Source organism: Orbicella faveolata, unplaced genomic scaffold (genome assembly GCF_042242905.1).
Source record: "Orbicella faveolata isolate gen_17 unplaced genomic scaffold, um_ofav_v1 contig_34, whole genome shotgun sequence".
Taxonomy (NCBI): domain Eukaryota; kingdom Metazoa; phylum Cnidaria; class Anthozoa; order Scleractinia; family Merulinidae; genus Orbicella; species Orbicella faveolata.
In genome coordinates, this window is record NW_028301563.1 from 22,147,411 (window position 1) to 22,165,699 (window position 18,289).

The 18,289-nt window shown below is 39.5% G+C and overlaps 1 protein-coding gene and 2 pseudogenes across 5 annotated transcripts in view; 1 reads left to right on the forward strand and 2 right to left on the reverse strand.

Moving 5' to 3' along the window:
* LOC110042290 (methylcrotonoyl-CoA carboxylase beta chain, mitochondrial-like) overlaps positions 1 to 18,289 on the reverse strand; it is a 168,892-nt gene that overhangs the window by 71,291 nt on the left and 79,312 nt on the right. For all 5 annotated transcript variants that reach the window (XM_020747653.2, XM_089299028.1, XM_089299027.1 and 2 more), the window contains one exon: positions 8,159 to 8,272. In XM_020747653.2, coding sequence (XP_020603312.1) covers positions 8,159 to 8,272 — 114 coding nt within the window. The remainder of the gene's footprint in view (positions 1 to 8,158; positions 8,273 to 18,289) is intronic.
* LOC149105290 (uncharacterized) lies at positions 1,039 to 8,147 on the reverse strand (annotated as a pseudogene).
* Positions 13,022 to 13,633, forward strand: LOC149105291 (uncharacterized; annotated as a pseudogene).

Genomic DNA, 18,289 nt, shown 5'->3' on the forward strand with positions numbered 1-18,289 from the left:
AATTCTGATAACCGCACCAAATGGTGGTCCATAAGTGAAAGTCACTCCACTTCCCTCCAAGCTTTTTTCAGATGGCTGCAACAATCACTAGTGAGTCATGTGAGAGAAAGCCTAAAGCCCAAAAGTAATGACCCCCCAAAAGTAGCTACCCTGCAAAAGTAGCGAGCCCCCAGAAGTAATGTCAAAAAACTGTGGCAGCTGATAGATCCTAAAAGTAGAGATCCTCCACCCCCACCACCCAAAAGCAGTGGGCCCACCGGTACCCCCAACCCTCAACTCCCCGAAAATAAGGCGACCCAGGTTCAAAAGTATGTTTATTTTTCCTATTAATAGTCAGGTGAAAGTTATTTATGTAAACCTGATTTGAGGCATTCTACAACAAGGGAAGGTATTCCTTATGCCATAAAGCATATAATGAAATGTCAATTTGTGCTTCATCAGTTAATGTTGCACGGTGTTAAAACAACCCCACAGAATTTTCATCAAGTAACAGGAACATACTATACGAATCAGTGATCCAAATTAACATCATTTTCAACAGGAGTGTATTTAAAGGAACATTTCTTTAAATTTGACTGAAAACTCAACAAGCGCACTGAGATATCGTCACTGCAGAGTAACATAGCAGCAGTGCATCATGAAGTACAAAGAGTTAACAGTGTCTTACTAGCTTTCCTATTGACCACTGACAAAACAGTCTACACATGAACAGCCCACCCATGCCATGTGGCAGCAACATAGATTTAAAATGCATCGAAGAATTGTATTTTTACAAGTTTCTGGCTTTTACTTCGTAAAAGCTCAGTCCTACTAATGTTATACCTTTTTTTGTTCCCGAAAGTAATGGTCACTTGAAACTAACCACCCCCAAAAGTAACAAGGCGCAAAGGCTATACTCAGCCAATTTTATGAACCTTGAATAGTCATAAAAGTTTTCGTAGTGCACTACACCTCTACACCTCTATAACCAATCACTTAGTACTTCTTCTCTAACTTGCAAGTACATAAAAAGGGTGGCATGTTACCATGATTACCAAATTTTTTGGTCTGTAGTAGAAGTTTTTATTCAACCGTACACCTGAACTCGTTTGCTAAAGATCCATTCGACATAATGAACTCTGCGCTCTCCAATCACATATTTCTAGATAATGAACTCTACAGCTCTACAATTCTATGGCTCTACTGTTCTACAGTTATAAGGTTCTATGGTTCTACAACTCTACAGTTCTGCGTACAGCTCTGAGATCACATATATCTAGATAATGAACTGTATGGCTTTACAATCACATGTTTTTAGATAATGAAGTCTACGGCACTACAGCTCTATGATCACACATTTCTACATAATTAACTCTACAAAAACTGTAGGTAAATATGGTGAAATATGTGGTCATATTAATGTACTAACATTCTGAAGGAAGAGAGTGAAATATGTGGTTGTCCTAATAACATACCGAAGGACCCTTCTTTTAGTTGAAAGTTAGTACAACCCCTGTTTCAAAGCTTTCTTTGGTAAGTTAGTACAATCCTTGTTTCAATTCAAAACTTTCCTCGGCAAGTTAGTACGACAATACAACCCTTATTGCAATTCAAAACATTCCTTAGTAAGTTAGTACAACAGTATGTCCCATATTTCAATTCAAAACTTTTAGTAGTTCGTTAGAAAGACCCTTGTTTTTATTCAAAACTTTCCTTGCTAAGTTAGAACTTTAGTAAACCCCTTGTCTCTATTCAAAAATTTCTTTGGTAAGTTAGTATGTTAGTACAACCCTTGTTTCTATTCAAAACTTCACTTGGTACGTTGGAAAGACCCTTGTTTTTATTCAAAACTTTCCTCGCAAAGTTAGAACATTTATAGTAAGACATTTGTTTCTATGCATTCATAACACTTAAGTTTTGTTTAGATTTTTCAGCACGTGTCAAGTACCTAGCACAGTTTGAAGAAGTACCACAGAAAAAAATTGAAATAGACGATTCTTATTTCATGCTTGGTATCTGTAGAGCTGTAGAGCTGTGGAGCCATAGAGCCTAGAGCAGTAGAGTGGTAGAGCAGTAGAGACGTAGAGCAGTAGAGTGGTAGAGCCGTAGAGCAGTAGAGTGGTAGAGCCGTAGATCTAGACTTCATCATCTAGAAAAGTGTGATCATAGAGCTCATTATCTAGATATGTGTGATCATAAAGCCGTAGAGTGTAGAGTTCATTATGTAGAAATGATTGTTAACAACCAAGTTCAGGCCTAGGGTTGAATAAAAACTTCTACAACAGACCAAAAACTGTTGGTAACAATGGTAACATGCCACTGTTTTATATGTACACGCAACAGAGGAAGTACACTGTACAAAACAGGGCTGGAAATAACAGTTGGTCATCGGGCATTGTCCGACCAAATTTTAAATATGTCTGGCCAATTTCACATTATGATCAGACATGACATCCAAACATTTCACCAACACTAAGTTATTGTCCACCCATAAAATTTAGTTAGATACATTGTTAAAAGGCTTGAAATTGCGACCGGTACAGTTGCCAATGCCGCTAAAATTTCATCTTTGGCGACCAAAAATTCTGGTTTAGTCAACAGCCAAAAATACATCTGTGTTCACAGGCGACCATAATGGCGACTATGTTTCTCTGTGTCAACGATCAATAACGGTTATCTTCTCTGACATTATGTCATTCCAGAAATAGGCTTAACTGCAGAATACCCTGCCACTCGAACTAACTTCTTTGTAGCCGGCTACGCAGTACGCAGAAAGTTATTAAATAAATTCAAGTTGAAGTGTGTAATTTATTCCAAAATAGATTAAATTGTGGATTCAAAATGGCGTTCTTTATGTTTCACTTTGGCTACATGGTCCGCAGTGAGAAATATGTAGGTTGGCTACATGGTATGCGGTACACAGTGAGAAATATGTTGTTCCTCCTTCTAAACGTCACTAACCATAACCCAAAGTATGCACTGACCAATTGTGACTTTCCTCTAACTACTTATTGTTCTTTAAGCTTGAAGGCGAAAATTATGCGACTTTCCTCTAACTACTTTTCCACTGGAACGGATAAAATGATCTCTGACTACGCATCAACTTACTTACTTCTCAGTCTTTGAACGAGAATAATGCCTAAAACTGTGAACAATGTTAATGCACCCAGCAAGCATCAAAAGAATGTGTGTAAGCCTCATTCTTTAAGTTTGAAGGTGAAAATTACACCCTTTGAAGAACACATTTTAATCTCCAGTTTTACCTTTGTCACACGATTGCAACAGAACATCAACTACATTTCACTTTAAATACCATGAATTCGTGCACTTAACAATCAAATACATAAAAGAGCAATTCCGTTCAGTCTCTTCATACACTACATACAATTTGTCACGAATAGTCTTTCCCATTCCTCAAAACCACCAGTTCAACACTTCAGTGTTTCTTACTGTAACAGTCTTTTTTCCTAAATCTTAAAATTTGTAAACAAAGGCAACATCCTTTAGAAATACTTGAAACACGTCCTTGTCATGGTTAACAAAATGCCAAATGAATTCCGCAGGATAAGAAGAATAATGTTCCTTTTTTCTGCCATGAGTCGGTAGGCTGACTTTCATTTGTCTCATAGCCTTCTGAGTTGACAAATTCAACTGAATGGTTCACTGTTTTATGTTGGTAGCCATATTTTTCTAAGTTTACGTAGCCCTTCCAGCAATCACTGACAATTGTAGTTCCTGGCTCGATCCATTCTTGAATGTGGCTTATCAGTGTGGCCTCTGTTCCGTCCTCAACCGTTACAATAAAGCATTTTCGGAATTCTTCCTCTATGCCACCGAAAACCCACTGCCCTGCCACAACATGCCTGTGATGACATTTTCTTTTGCCGATTTTCAACTTGTTGATCTCTACAACTTTACCTGGACCTCCAAGTTTCTCTCTTTTCTTGAAGAGTGTAACCTCACAGAGTTCTCAACAAAACATGTCCCAGTCCACAGCTGTGTGTGATCTGAGTCTGAGTTGAAGTTTAATTTGCCATTGGTCAAGTCCCTGGCATCACCAGTAGGTAAACTTAATCACCTCCTCCACTGACAAGTTAGAATTCTTGAACCAGCTGCCTCTTCTTATGCTTCTTTTCACTAGATGTCTTTTCCATCCAATCTGTCTGCTGCATTCCATACATAACCATCTGATCGATCCTTACATTCAACCCAGTTCATACTTGACTGACATACATCACAAACACAGCTCGATGCAATCAGTGCCTCATCCTTTAGCCAACATAGAGTAAACTCTCTAGTAGTTAGGCCATTACGTTCCTGGTGGAACAAAGGGTGGTTACAATGCAATACAATGGTGGTTACAATATTTCTCTTTCAGCTCATCGTAAGTCATAACTTTGGCTTCTTCATTCTGTCCATTACTGCCACGAGACTCTGAACACTAAACACCAACATCTTTCCGTTTGCCGAAAGGGCAGCCAACCTCCACCTCAGCATTTCGCTTTTGACTTACTGTCTAATATTAGCAAGAATTCACTATGCCGGAGTATCCTGAATAACCTTCATGTCGTGCACCTTTTACATCAATCAACTATATTGAATTATAGCAGGTGCATTCCATCATTCAACACCGCTTTCCCGTTTTGGGTTCATGTTAACTACAATTATAGAAATTGTATCAAATAGTTATGTGGATTATAAACACAATACCTAATTTAGCATTACCTGTTATCATTGTTCTCACAAAAGTCGGTACTTTTTTGGCAAAATAACTGCAGCGTTGTTTTTATCTACGTCTCGTTTCTTCTTTTGATATTTCCATTCCAATCATTGTAGTCTTTGTAGTGTAAGATTTACTATTTCATTGCAAGCATTTTAGGTTTTAACATCTTTGCTGATCTTTTGTTCAACGCTTTTCTTCAGACACCAACAGACGCGAAATCAATGGGTCTTCGTTTTGTAGATAAGGCCAGCTCAAACTACAAAACAAAGACCCTCGCTTAAATGCTTTTAAATGCTTAGTTCGAGTGTTATGCAATATCCCGGACCTTTGAGTGTCGAGGCAGCTTATTGTGGACTGTGGCAGATCAGTTGTTTATTTATGTCCTCCGTTTCATTGTTTCGGAAGTGAAAATGCCCTGAAGCTGTTTGCCCAAACAAATACTGTCTACTTTATTCATCAGGGGAAATACTGGAATAAGTCGCATGGAGTTTGATCACGATAAATGAGCGCACAATAATTATTCCAAATGTTTGCTGATATTTGTGCTTCCAACTTAGAATAATGTACGTAAAAAATATACTTTTACAAATTGCTGCGGCTACGTGTCCGGCAGCCAGACAGGTTTTTTAAAATACTCATGTCCAGCAGTGAGACTAAGAAATTTTTTTATAAAGTAAAACAACATAAAAAGAACTTAACAACAGGCGACCACAAGAGGAATCAAACCCAGGTCGCTGGGAAAGGGCAAGCAATACCCATGACCATTGTGCCACGGCAACCGGCCGGCAAAATGCGGAATTTTTTAAGTATTTATAGTGTTACCCTTAGCATTATTGAAAGCTAACCATAAACAGGCTAACCGGAGAGCTATTTAGGCTAACCGGAGTGCTTTGTAGGCTAACCAGAGTGCTATTCAAACATTTTGACTGCTGGTCACTTTACAATAGTCTACGTTATAAATCGCGATATACTGGGTGCTGGGCTCACCAAAAATTAGTATTCAGCCATATAAACAAGGATTTGACATTATTAACTGAAATTTAAAAAAAAATAATTTTGACTGCCGGACATGGAGTATCTTGAAAAACCTGTCCAGCTGCCGGACATAGAGACACAGCATTCACAAATAGGCTTTTACGCTTAAACATTACCAACTAATGTGAGAATATTTAGCAAGAAATTTGAAGGCTGATGTAAATATTTTTACTTCTATTAAAAAGTGAGTCTACAGAAACTGGTGCCATCACACAATGTATCGACAAGTCTTATTTTATACAGGTAAAGGTAAGGTAAAGTCTGCATACGAGCCAAGTGGCCCATCAGGCCGGAGCTTATCCCGGTTTCTGTAGCATGAAGCGACTAGGAGTATTTCTACTCCCCCCTGGATGGGATGCTAGTCCATTGCAGGGTTACCCCCAGCATTAAGTTCGTCGGTACCCATTTATACACCTGGGTGGAGAGAGGTACTGTGAGAGTAAAGTGTCTTGCCCAAGAACACAGCACAATGTCCCCGGCCAGGGCTCGAACCCGGACCGCTCGATCCGGAGACAAGCGCACTAACCATGAGGCCACCGCGCCTCCCACATTTTACACAGGAGACCTCTTAAAATTGACACTATGATATATCTGTCTGTAAAACCCTGATTGTTGATGAAGAATGTTGATTACAGCAATGGACAGAGGTTGAAAGTCAGCTAGTGAAGTCATGCCTTAAAGTTTTTTATATTGTAAAGTGACAGAGTCGAACGCATTCCTAATCTTTGACTACTAGTTTCTAATTCATGCTTGTAAGTCTAGTTAAGTATTAATATTGCTTTATTAAAGACTGTCTTTTTACCAATTGACTACAATTTTTGCTCTTGTTTGGATTTGAGTATGCCATGTATATGCAAGTCTCTTTGACTCTAAGTTCAGCCCCCACATAATGCGGGCATACTTCAGAGTTCAATTACCTGGTATCTTTGAGATGGAGGAAGTGACACCATTATTTGGATGCTTTATCTAGAGGCTCTGCTTCATTTGGAAACTGTAAGATGAGGATGCTCAAACTTGACGGCTTACAATTAAAAATAAGGGAGTCACTTTTTTTGTAAAGAACGTTTCTATCCGTGCCGTTGCCATGACTGCATGATTACAAATCCTTTAATACTGGCGTAGTGTTGACACGTAATTGAATTACTTCCTCCTGCAGGTACTGAATAATAACCACGAGTTTGCGGTCATTTTGTCGAGTTCACATATTTCTACCGCGAAAACGAAGCCAGCATTTTTGATGCTAAAATCCTGGGAACTCTCTGTTTTCAGCGAAACATGCAAGTTTGCTAGTGATAACATACTTGGGCGCCGCGCAAAATGAAAAGTATTATATTATTAAAAAGAAATGGATAAGTCATCAAAATACTTTCAGAGTTCTCGGAAGATGACTTAAAATAGTGTTTCTTTCAAACAAAGAGGTTTCCCCTCGACTGAAACTATTTTTCATTCACTCAAACGAAAAAATATGCTTGCGCCAGCTTTTCAAATTCGACACTGTGCCTGGGTCAAAACTGAAGTGGGAAGGTGACTTGTTGATAATTCTGTGTGTTAAAAATTTCTTGTGCTTCTCTTCACAATGATTTTGTGGAGCTAGACAAGATGCAGGTGAACATTCAAGGAGTCAAACGTGAGCTTCGACGAAATGAACAAATTGATTCAAGGCTGTATAATAACAAAGATACCCAGCGTGTAATACAGGAACTAGGAAGGACACAAATGAACAACAACAACTTCGCAAACTTTGTTTCTTCACCTGGGAGGCATTGGCAAAAAATGCTGTCGGACAAAATTTAATTCCTGATAGCATTTTTATCACATTCTGAAATTCCAGGGAAGTTGAATTTGACGCCATAAAAACATGTGGTGATGGTAACTGCTTCTATTGCTCTGCTTCCCTTATACTTGTTGGGAATGAGGATCTCCATTTGTTGTTAAGGCTTCTCACTGCAATCAAGCTGATTTTACACGCATCTTACTACACAAGGCATCCAAAATTTCCCACTACTTCAATGTGATTATAACAGTGTTCATCCATGTTAATTACTACAAACCGTACAACTTCATAAAAGCAGAATGAAGGAGTTAAAAGTTGTGGAAGTATTACAATATAATGTATTATGACGTAAACATGCATGTGATCAGCACTAAGAGGACTACAGTCAAGATGGTTTTATTACATTAAAACATGCCTGTCGTTTGACTTCCATTTTTGGGTTCATGAATTATTAATGAGTTTGAAAACTTGGGCGGGGAAGTGCCTTGGGCAAGCAAAATTTGAGAGTTACTTGCCCAACGGGCAAGGTGGAAATTCAAAAATTTTTTGAGCCCTGATGTGCCCCTTCAATTAATGACATGCACAATGTATGCACCATATTTGTCAGTTATATCACATGAACATAATTACCATGAACATTCACTTACTAATGGTGGTCCCCCAAGAAAGATTGTTCCTTGTTGTTTGACAATGATGCTTTCATCAGCCATGGCTGGCACATAAGCACCTCCAGCTGTACAAGAACCAAGGACTACCGCTATCTGACCTCGAAAAATACATGAATTAATTAATTACAATAAAAGCATTTGTTGATGCCATGGGGAGCCAAAGTACAGAGTTGAATGAAAAGAAATACCGTAAATAATAATGCCATTTTTTAAAATAATGACTAGCACATTTCAGAGCCGTCTTTGTCGCTGCTTTCATGTCTCTTAATTGTATCCTACTCTCCATCTCATCTCACCTGTAATTTATGTACTGAACCTTACTACTCACATATAAAATAGCATGAACACATGCATACATTGCATGCAAGGTGCACTCTGTGCTGGCCTAAGTGTCCGCATTGCTGGAGCTTATCCTGATTTTCGTAACATTAAGTCAATTGCATGGTTACCCTCACCAAGTAATTCACTAGTGTCCATTTATATAGTAGGTGAAGAGAGGCACTGTGAAAGCAAGGTGTCTTAGCTCCAAAACACAAAGCAATGACCCTGACCAAGGCTCAAAGCAGAACTCCTCAACCCACAGTCTACTGTAGCTTCTCAAAAAATTAGGCCACTGTACATGTACCTCCCACAAATTGCAAACAAGTCCTTGAGTCAACATGGTCGATTCTACAGGTCTTGATAATAGAGAATATAGCGTTCTCTGGTAAAAAGTACTAAAAAATATAAAATGAAACTTTAAAAATTATAATATAGAGAGTAATTCACATAAATTTAAAATTACTGCACAAATAGAGAATGTTCGAAAGAATGCCAAAAGTGCTAAAATTAATGTTTGTGTAAAAGAATGTCATATTGTCTCAGGAGTGGGCATGAGTTGTTATCAGCCTCAACAGTTTTTGCTGTGTGGCATGATTCAAGCAACCCTCTGGTGCGATGGTTTCCTTTGTCAATGATTGTGGAGTTGTCAAAGTCAATTACATAGTGAAAAGTCCATGCAAATTTGTAACATTGGAACCTTTAGCACATTGTTTTGTATTTCTGATATGTTCTTTTCTTCTGGTGCTAAATGATCTTAAAATGATCCACTGGTTGTGTTGGGAAGTTTCTCCTCAATATAACTAGCTGTTGTTCAAACTGGTTCTGCATGAAAGTCTAAATCCTGTTTACACATGAAGACTGTTTTTTGTTGCAAAAAACAAATTGAAGTGAACATATGAAAGATCATAACACATCCCTCATAGGGCCTTTGTATAAATGATGCCATACTTTGAATGACAATAATTCATGTAATACATCCTAAGTCTTGCGTTAATATTTCCAGACAACAGATTTTTCACATGAACATGAGGCTTCGGATGTATAAGTATTGTTATTCAAATGTCGGCACCATTTATGCAAACCGTCTATCTGAAACTGTCATCTTTCTCTAGAATACAGTTGCTTAAAGTCAAAAGGAGACTGTCAGAGAATTATATCAAATCAAAAATAAGATGGCTTGAAAAAGAAAAACCTTCCCCAAACAATGTAACCTGAGGCTGGTCCTGACTGTGATCATCTTAGAGAATCTTTGACAACTCTAAATAATTATTGTTAGGCATAAGAAGACAAGAGGGTACACAAGGCAACTTGGGTCTCTCCAAACGGCAGAACCGAGAACCAGATTGACCATATCTGTATATCATCCAAGTTCAGAAGGTCATTGCTCAATGTTAGAGCAAAGAGAGGGGCCAATGTTGCTTCAGACCACCACCTTCTTGTAGGCAAATGCCGTTTGAAGCTGAAGAGCTACAACACTGACATGCAGAAAATAAGCCACAAGTACAACATCAGGATGCTGAAGGACGATGAGATAAAGAACAGATTCCAACTCACCATCTCCAACAAGTACCAAGTGTTGGCAAGCCTGCAAGAAAATGAAGAGCATCGGGAGGAAAGGGAGAACCAAAGTACAGTCAATGAAATGTGGCAGGGCATGAAAAATGCATGGAAGGAGACGTGTGAGGAAACGCTGGGAAGAGAGCGCAAACAGCATAAGACCTTTTTGAGTCTAGACACCCTGAAGAAGATAGAAGCCAGGAAGAAGGTGAAGGAGATGTTGAATCACAGCAGAACACGAGCTAAGAAGGCAGAAGCTCGCATCAGATACTCGGAAGTCAACAAGGAAATTAAACGTAGCATCAGAAACGACCGAAGAAACTTTGTGGAGGACCTCACGCGACAGGCAGAGGAGGCATCAGGCAGGGGCGATGCAAAAGAGCTATATTCCATCACAAGGAAACTGGCAGGTGATAGAAAGATCCCAGACAGACCTGTCAGAGACAAGAGCGGAGAGTTGCTCACTGACCAGGATGAACAGCGAAAAAGGTGGGCACATCATTTCAAAGAACTACTCAATAGACCTCTGCCAGGCGAGATGCCCGACATACAACCAGCTGACACACCTTTGCAGGTCAGCAAGAATAAGCAGGGTAAAGCAGAGATCAAGAGAGCCATCAGACAACTGAAAAATGGAAAAGCAGCTGGTCCCGATGGCATACCATCAGAAGCCATCAAGGCAGATTTAAACACCTTGACCAAGATGCTGTATGAGCTGTTTGGCAAGATCTGGGAAATGAATGAGATACCAGACGATTGGAAAGAAGGCTACCTAATCAAACTTCCAAAGAAGGGAGATCTGAAGGAATGTAAGAACTGGAGAGGCATCATGCTGCTGTCAACGGCAGGAAAAGTACTGAATAGGATAATTCTGGAGAGGTTGAAAGTAGAGGTGGATGAACGATTGAGGGAAGAACAGGCTGGGTTCAGGAAAGATAGGTCATGCACAGATCAAATTGCCAACCTGAGGATCATCTTGGAGCAGTCATTAGAGTGGAACTCTCCTGTTTATGTGACCTTTGTGGACTATGAAAAGGCATTCAACAGCGTTAATAGGGAAGTGTTGTGGAAGCTGCTACACCACTATGAGAAGACCCATGAGAAGTGCACCTGCAGAGTCATCCACAACGGAGTTCTTTCAGAACTGTTCGAGATGCTCACTGGAGTGCGCCAGGGTTGCTTGCTGTCACCCTTCTTGTTCCTGCTTGTCATCAACTGGATAATGCGGAGGACGACAGAAAAACATCAGGATGGCATACAGTGAACACTCACAACCCGACTAGAAGATCTGGACTTCGCCGACGACATCGCCCCTCTCTCACATAACCACAGGAGCATGCAATCCAAGCTAACAAGACTGGCAAAAATCTCAATGCAGACGGGCCTTAGGATCAGCAAATCCAAGACGAAGGTGATGAGGGTTAACACCAGGAACACAGACAGGATAGAATTAGATGGGGATGAAATCGACGAGGTGGAGGACTTTGTGTACCTTGGAAGTAACATCAGCAAGGACAGTGGATCTGATCAGGACATACGAGTGAGGATTGGAAAGGCAAGAACTGCATTCGCCATCTTGACACCTGTTTGGAGATCAAAAGTGATTTCCAGAAGGACCAAACTACGGATATTTAATACCAACGTAAGGTCGGTCCTTCTTTACGGCTTTGAAATGTGGAGAGTAACAAAAGCAAACTCCACCAAATTGCAGACCTTTGTCAACAAATGCCTGAGATCCATAATGGGCATCCACTGGCCAGAGGTCATAACAAATGAAGAACTATGGACAACAACTGAGCAGGAAAGGATCAACATTCAGATAAGAAGGCGAAAGTGGGGTTGGATTGGGCACATCCTCAGGAAAACTGACTGCAATGTCACCAAGCAGGCACTGAGATGGAACCCACAGGGGAAGAGGAGCCAAGGCCATCCCAGAAACAACTGGAGGAGGACAGTAGATGACGAGGCGAGCAAAGCAGGCTACACCTGGTGGCAGCTTCAAAGGATAGCCCAAAACAGACCAAGATGGCAAGCAATGGTTTCCGTGGACCTATGCTCCACTGGGAGCGAAAGGGTTTAATGATGATGATAAGAAGACATTGTGGGAGGCACGGTAGCCCCATGGTTAGTGCACTCGTCTCTAGCTCGAGCGGTCCAGGTTCAAGCCCTGGCCGGAGACATTGTGTTGTGTTCTTGGGCAAAACACTTTACTCTCACAGTGCCTCTCTCCACCCAGGTGTATAAATGGGTACCAGCGACCTTAAAGGACCCTAATAAGCCACACCTTTGTTTCTGTTTACATGTAAATGCAAGTCAGTTTGGCTATTATATTTTGTTCAGAGCATGTTGAAACAACGGAAATCACTGTGACACTACTAATTAAAGTTAATTAAACATACTTTCAGGAACACAACTTACAGTGAAGCAATAAGATTTCTCAGTCTTCACCAATTTCATCAAAAATGGTGGAGGCTGACTAGGATCCTTTAATGCTGTTCCTGTAAACCTGTGATGGACTACATGTAGCATCCCATCCAGGGAGGGGGGATAAAAACACTCCTAGCTGCTTCATGCTACAGAAACCGGGATAAGCTTTAGCCTGATGCGCCATTTGGCTCATATGCAGACAAGATGACCTTATAATATGTCACTAAAGACGTGTCTATTGTTCATTGTGGCGTTTGATAAGAAAGATTAATTTTACTCATTTGTTTCACGATGGAGTCACTCTGAGAATATACTGCTAGTCTACCTCAGGTGATGAGATTGATTGTTTACGTGTCGCTGTTTGTAGCACATTGGTTCGCTGCTACTGGTGCATTTCAATCCTCATTATTATTCTGACTTTGTGACGCTGTTCTCTCAAAAGTCCGCATTGTAGCAGACCGGCTGTTGTGCTTTTTGATTGTAGGTATCCATGCCTCAGGAATTTTGATGCCACTATCTTTATTGATATTATTTGGATGAAGTCTAATATGGATAGCTTCCTTGATCCTTTGTGTGTAAGGGTCACGATCAATAAACTTGACTTTGTCCCAAATGGGTAAATGCCCCATCTCGCTGGCGTGTTTCTACAACAAGATCAAACCTAGGCACAAACAGCCACCCAGGATTTACGGTCAACCTAAAATTTACAAGCCCAACATACCATTAAGACCTATTGTATCCTGCATTAACACCTTCGCTTATGAGTTGTCACCTAGCTGATATCCTGTCTCCTTTGATGGCAAATCAGACTGTACAGTTACTAACTCTACTCATTTCATGACCACCATCAACCACAAAAGAACACAACAAAACAAAGTCATAGTATCTTTTGACGTAGAATCACTTTTAATGTGCCAATAGAGGGTGCATACAATTCGCATCACGCAAACTAGAAAATGATCCCAGTCTTTCCGACCACATGAAACTTACACCTAGACAAATTGCCACTCTTAGATTTCATTTTGAAATCCACATATTTCCAATATAATGGATCAATTTATGAACAGCAAGACGGAGCAGCCATGGGGAACCCTCACTCCATGGTTATAGCTAACCTTTACATGGAAGAATTTGAGGAACAGGCAATAATTACTGCAAGCTGCAAACCTAAGATCTGGAAGTGATATGTAGATGACACTTTTACCCTCTTAGATCGAAACAATGTAGATGGCTTTCCACAACATCTAAACAGTCAATAACCAACTATTCATTTAACCATGGATATCCAGAGTGATACATGTAACACCACTTCCTTTCTCAACACATCAGTTACAAGGGATGCAGACGGTCTTCTCACTACCACTGTATACAGGAAACCAACACTTACTGACCAATACCTAGCCTACAATTCACAGCATCCTCAGTCACTGAAGCATGGTATATTAGTTAAGTGCTTTATGACCATGCTAAACACCTTATAAAAGCCTTCAGCTAGCGCTGAGGAAAAGAAACACTTGTCAACAGTACTTGTTAAATCAACTGCAGTTGTACCCTAAATCAAAGGTGTATCAGAGGTTCTTTGCTGCTGCCTACAACAACAACGTGTACACACTGTCTTTAAATTTGACACAATTCTTAGGTCCTACTTACTGCAACCTAAAGACACCCTTGAACCAACAAAACAAGACAGTGTTGTTTATAGGATTCCTTGCAGATACGGCAAAGTGTATGCGAGAGAGGATAAACGAACATGACAGAGACATACGGATTCCTTGTACGCAACCCCACACAATTTCGGAACACGCCAACGTAACAGGGCATTTACCCATTTGGGACAAAATCAAGTTTATTGATCGTGACCCTCACTGGAGCACATGAAGGGTCAAGGAAGCTATCCATATTAGACTTCACCCATTCAAATAACATCAATAGAGATAGTGGAATTGAAATTCCTGAAGCATGGATACATGTACCTACGATCAAAAAACACAACAGCCAGTCAGACCTATGAGGGAACAGCGTCACAAAGTCGGAATAATAATGAGTATCGAGATGCACCAACAGCAGCAAACCAACATGCTACAAATAGCAACAGACAGTGTAGGACATGGTTCACATGACAGTATTCGACCAATCATTGTCGTCTCAGCCAGAGCAATGGTGGATACATTTTTTGTTGTGAGTTGAGAGTAGGTTGTCTTTCCTTCACCAATTTCTGCTCTCATCATTAGAATCAACCACATTTTCTAGGAGCTGCTAGTGTAATATCTAGGCCAGTTATTTGCCAAGTCTCAAGTGCAGGTAAGCTTTTTTGCATCCAAACTAGTCAATGGAATCACGCTATGTTGAAAATGTTTGTTTACAAGCGGCACTTGACATGGATATTCTTTTGGTCGTTTGTGAGGTAACAAGGATCAGCATTGTGCATTATTTTTGCGTGAACTATTAGTTCGATAGTTTAACTCTAGGAAAGAGTCCGGAGGGCTCAAGCGGGCCCCGCCATTTTAACGGTCAAAATCGAATTTGAATTTGGGCCTTTTACATTGATTTGCCAGATATTCACAGCATTTGGCAGGGTTTGATGGTGTGGTTTCTACCTTTGTTTTATCAAGATAAGTGTATAGTTTTGGGACTCAGCTTGTTCCCTTTATATTGTAATGTTTTCTTGTTAATTTGTTTTTGTAGTGTGTATGTCATCTGTTTGTTTGGCCGATGTTCAAGATTTTTGGATCCTGCTTTGGATACTAACTGGTCTATATAATAAACTGAGATAAATTATCATCTCATTTACAGTGAATTTTTACTATCATGATCACTAACTGTCTTTTTTTTGGCTTGTTTTGTCTTGTTTTTGTCCTGTCTTGATTTGTTATGTGAAACAGAAATTTTCTATTCTTGGATGTTATTGCTCAGTCATTGCATCAACAGAATGCACTTCTAATCACATAATGCATAACAGTTTGAGACCTGTCTGTCTGTCTGTCCGTCTATCTATCTATCTATCTATCAGGGACACCAATTTGCCCCCCCCCCCCCCAAAAAAAATTCTTCAGGGGTAAATAATATCATCTCTTTGTTCATCCATGTGCTTTCTTTTGAGTGTTGCACAATATTGTGGACTTTCGCGCATCGAGGCAGCTTATTGTAGACTGTAGCGGATACTGAAGTTGGTTATTTTTAAGTTCGAAGTCAGTGTTAATGGCATTTGAAAACCTTGCAGACATGTCTTCACGAAACGTGTAAGACTTTTCGAGGCAGCTTATTGAAGACTGTAGCAGATACCATATTTATTTAAAGTTCAAAGTCGGTGTTAATGGCATTCAAAAACCTTGCAGACATGTCTTAATGAAATGTGCACAAATTTTCGTGCGAACAGAAAGCTGTAGTTTGGCTGCGTGTTGCGTACCCTCTTCTCTTTGACAAAAACCAACACTGCTTTCTGCTGAATAAATCAAAGGAGGAAATGTGTAATTTCACTTCTCTTGCCTAGAATTCTGTGCACAAAATGTGTAACATAAACCCAACTTGCGACGAAAGTGTTTACATAGGAAAAGAGTTCAACTCCCACAGGATTGCTCTGGAACACCAACATGTCCTCCGTTTCATTGTTTCAGAAGTGAAAATGTCTTGTAGCTGTTACCCCAAAGCCAAGGAGATTCAAAGTCGTGTTCATAAACAAAATAATTGTCCTTGTTTTGGTACTAAAAGCATGTCGTCTTGCATACCAATGGAAGAAGCATGATTGGTGTCGATTTACACGGTCAGTATAAAACATGCACTGGGGACTGTGGATTGCGGACTGCGGACTGGTTACAAACATAAACTTAGGTGTAAAATGCTGACTAAGCATTACGGACTGGGCATAAAACGCGAACTCAGGTATAAAATGCGGGCTGCGGACTCAATGCAGCCTACCAACTGCAGTCCATGCATTTTACTGACCTGGTCGTAACTAATGTTACATAATACATGTATAAACGAGAACAAACCCCCTCGTATGCACGTACTTTGCGATCATTTCATTTGTTTTCACCCCTGCTGAAGGGAGACCAATTTCACACCTGTCTAACAGCTCAGGCACAAAATGCTTTCCCTAGAATTTTTGTTTTTTTACCACACCAAACCTACGAAAACTAGAACGCATTCTTTAATCTACGATTACTACTAGTCTACACTGTATTGCTGATTATTTTTTCTCTCTTACTTCTTTATGCATGTACTTGTTTTCCTTTGATTGTTGGTAGTAGTAAGAAACTATACATAAGCTTAAATTCAACAAATTGACGTCAGTTTTTCATGCGTCTGTCCTGTTATTGATCACGAATTTCATCATAACATTGTTAAAGTAGCTGTGGATCCACCAAGCGATAGCTGAGTGGGTCTGCAAACTACTGTGACAATGTTATGATGAAATTCACTGTCAATAACACAACAGACGTATGAAAAATGCTATCTTTCTGTCTTTTACAACAACAAATTTGTGTCATAAATTCCTGTGTCTGTATGCTTAGTGACAATGAAAATTAGCCAATGAGCGTGCAAGAATTTATGCAGTCATCGTAAACAATAAATAATAAGTGTTTTATGTACATAATTTACAAATAACTGTCAATCCACCCGAGGCATCTTCAACAAGAGGACCAAAGGAAACTTTGTATTGTCATATGTGATAAATTATACCAGAACCAGCCAATATGTTTGAAGCAAATCCTAAATTATCAACTGGTTTTTTAAAAGACTATGGGCTTGGAGTCAACTTTGCTATATTTCCCAAGAACTAAATTTATCCACCTACACTGTAGTTATCAAAAAAGGAAAGCTACAGCATGCTGGTGTTTAGGATATCAAATTTAGAAATGGAATAGACCAATACAGAATACTTAATGACATAATGCAAGTGACTACTTATAAAGCTGCATGGCAATCCTAAGTTTTAAGAGCTACTGCAAGTGTTTTTATTTCAAAATGTTGTTACAATTTAGTTACTGCAGTCAAAACATCCCAGTATCAATGATCTGGGATACAGCTATATCCTTGATTATTCAGTTGGTTACAGTCATTATGAGTCGACACGAGGAAGTGCTGTGGAGACTGTTTTTGGCAAGATATTTAATATCCAATGTACATGAAGAAAATGTCAAAATCATTACATGATCATTGTGTTGTTGACCACAAGACTTGCATTGAATTATAAATTGTAAACTGACAGATACATGTACTTCAAATGACCTGCATAGCACTGTTCTGGGTAAAGAGTCCCTATTATACAAGTTACATTGAGTCATTGAGTGTAATATAAGAGCATGTAATGAAACCATGAGCTATTCATTCATTGCTAATTCACTGTGTTTATCATAGATAATCTTCCAGTTAAAAAAACATAAATCACAACTAAATATAATTTACAAGTGAACCTATTGTTGGCTCCAGAATATGTTTTTTTGTGCTGTTGTGCTTTTTTGTTTTGTATGTGCACTTGTCAGTACTTTGCAATTCTCTTAAGGTGGCTGAACACAGTTTTCGTGCGCGCTTTTGCTGATGCAATTCAGCGTGCGCACAAGGATTGCAAAAAACAAACCTGCCTTCAATAGAGCGATCATTTTATTTACTCAACACCCGCACTATCTGTGCTATTTTTCTCTATAATTGAACGCAGTGTATTGATGGCTTTAGTCTTTTATAATAAAGATATGTTAGAAAAGGTAACAATGCAAAGAACCCAGCAATTTTCAGCTTTTTCTGTTACCAAAAGAACCCAGTTAAATGCAGTGCATGTGTAGTAAGTCAAAAAATTGCGATTGAATG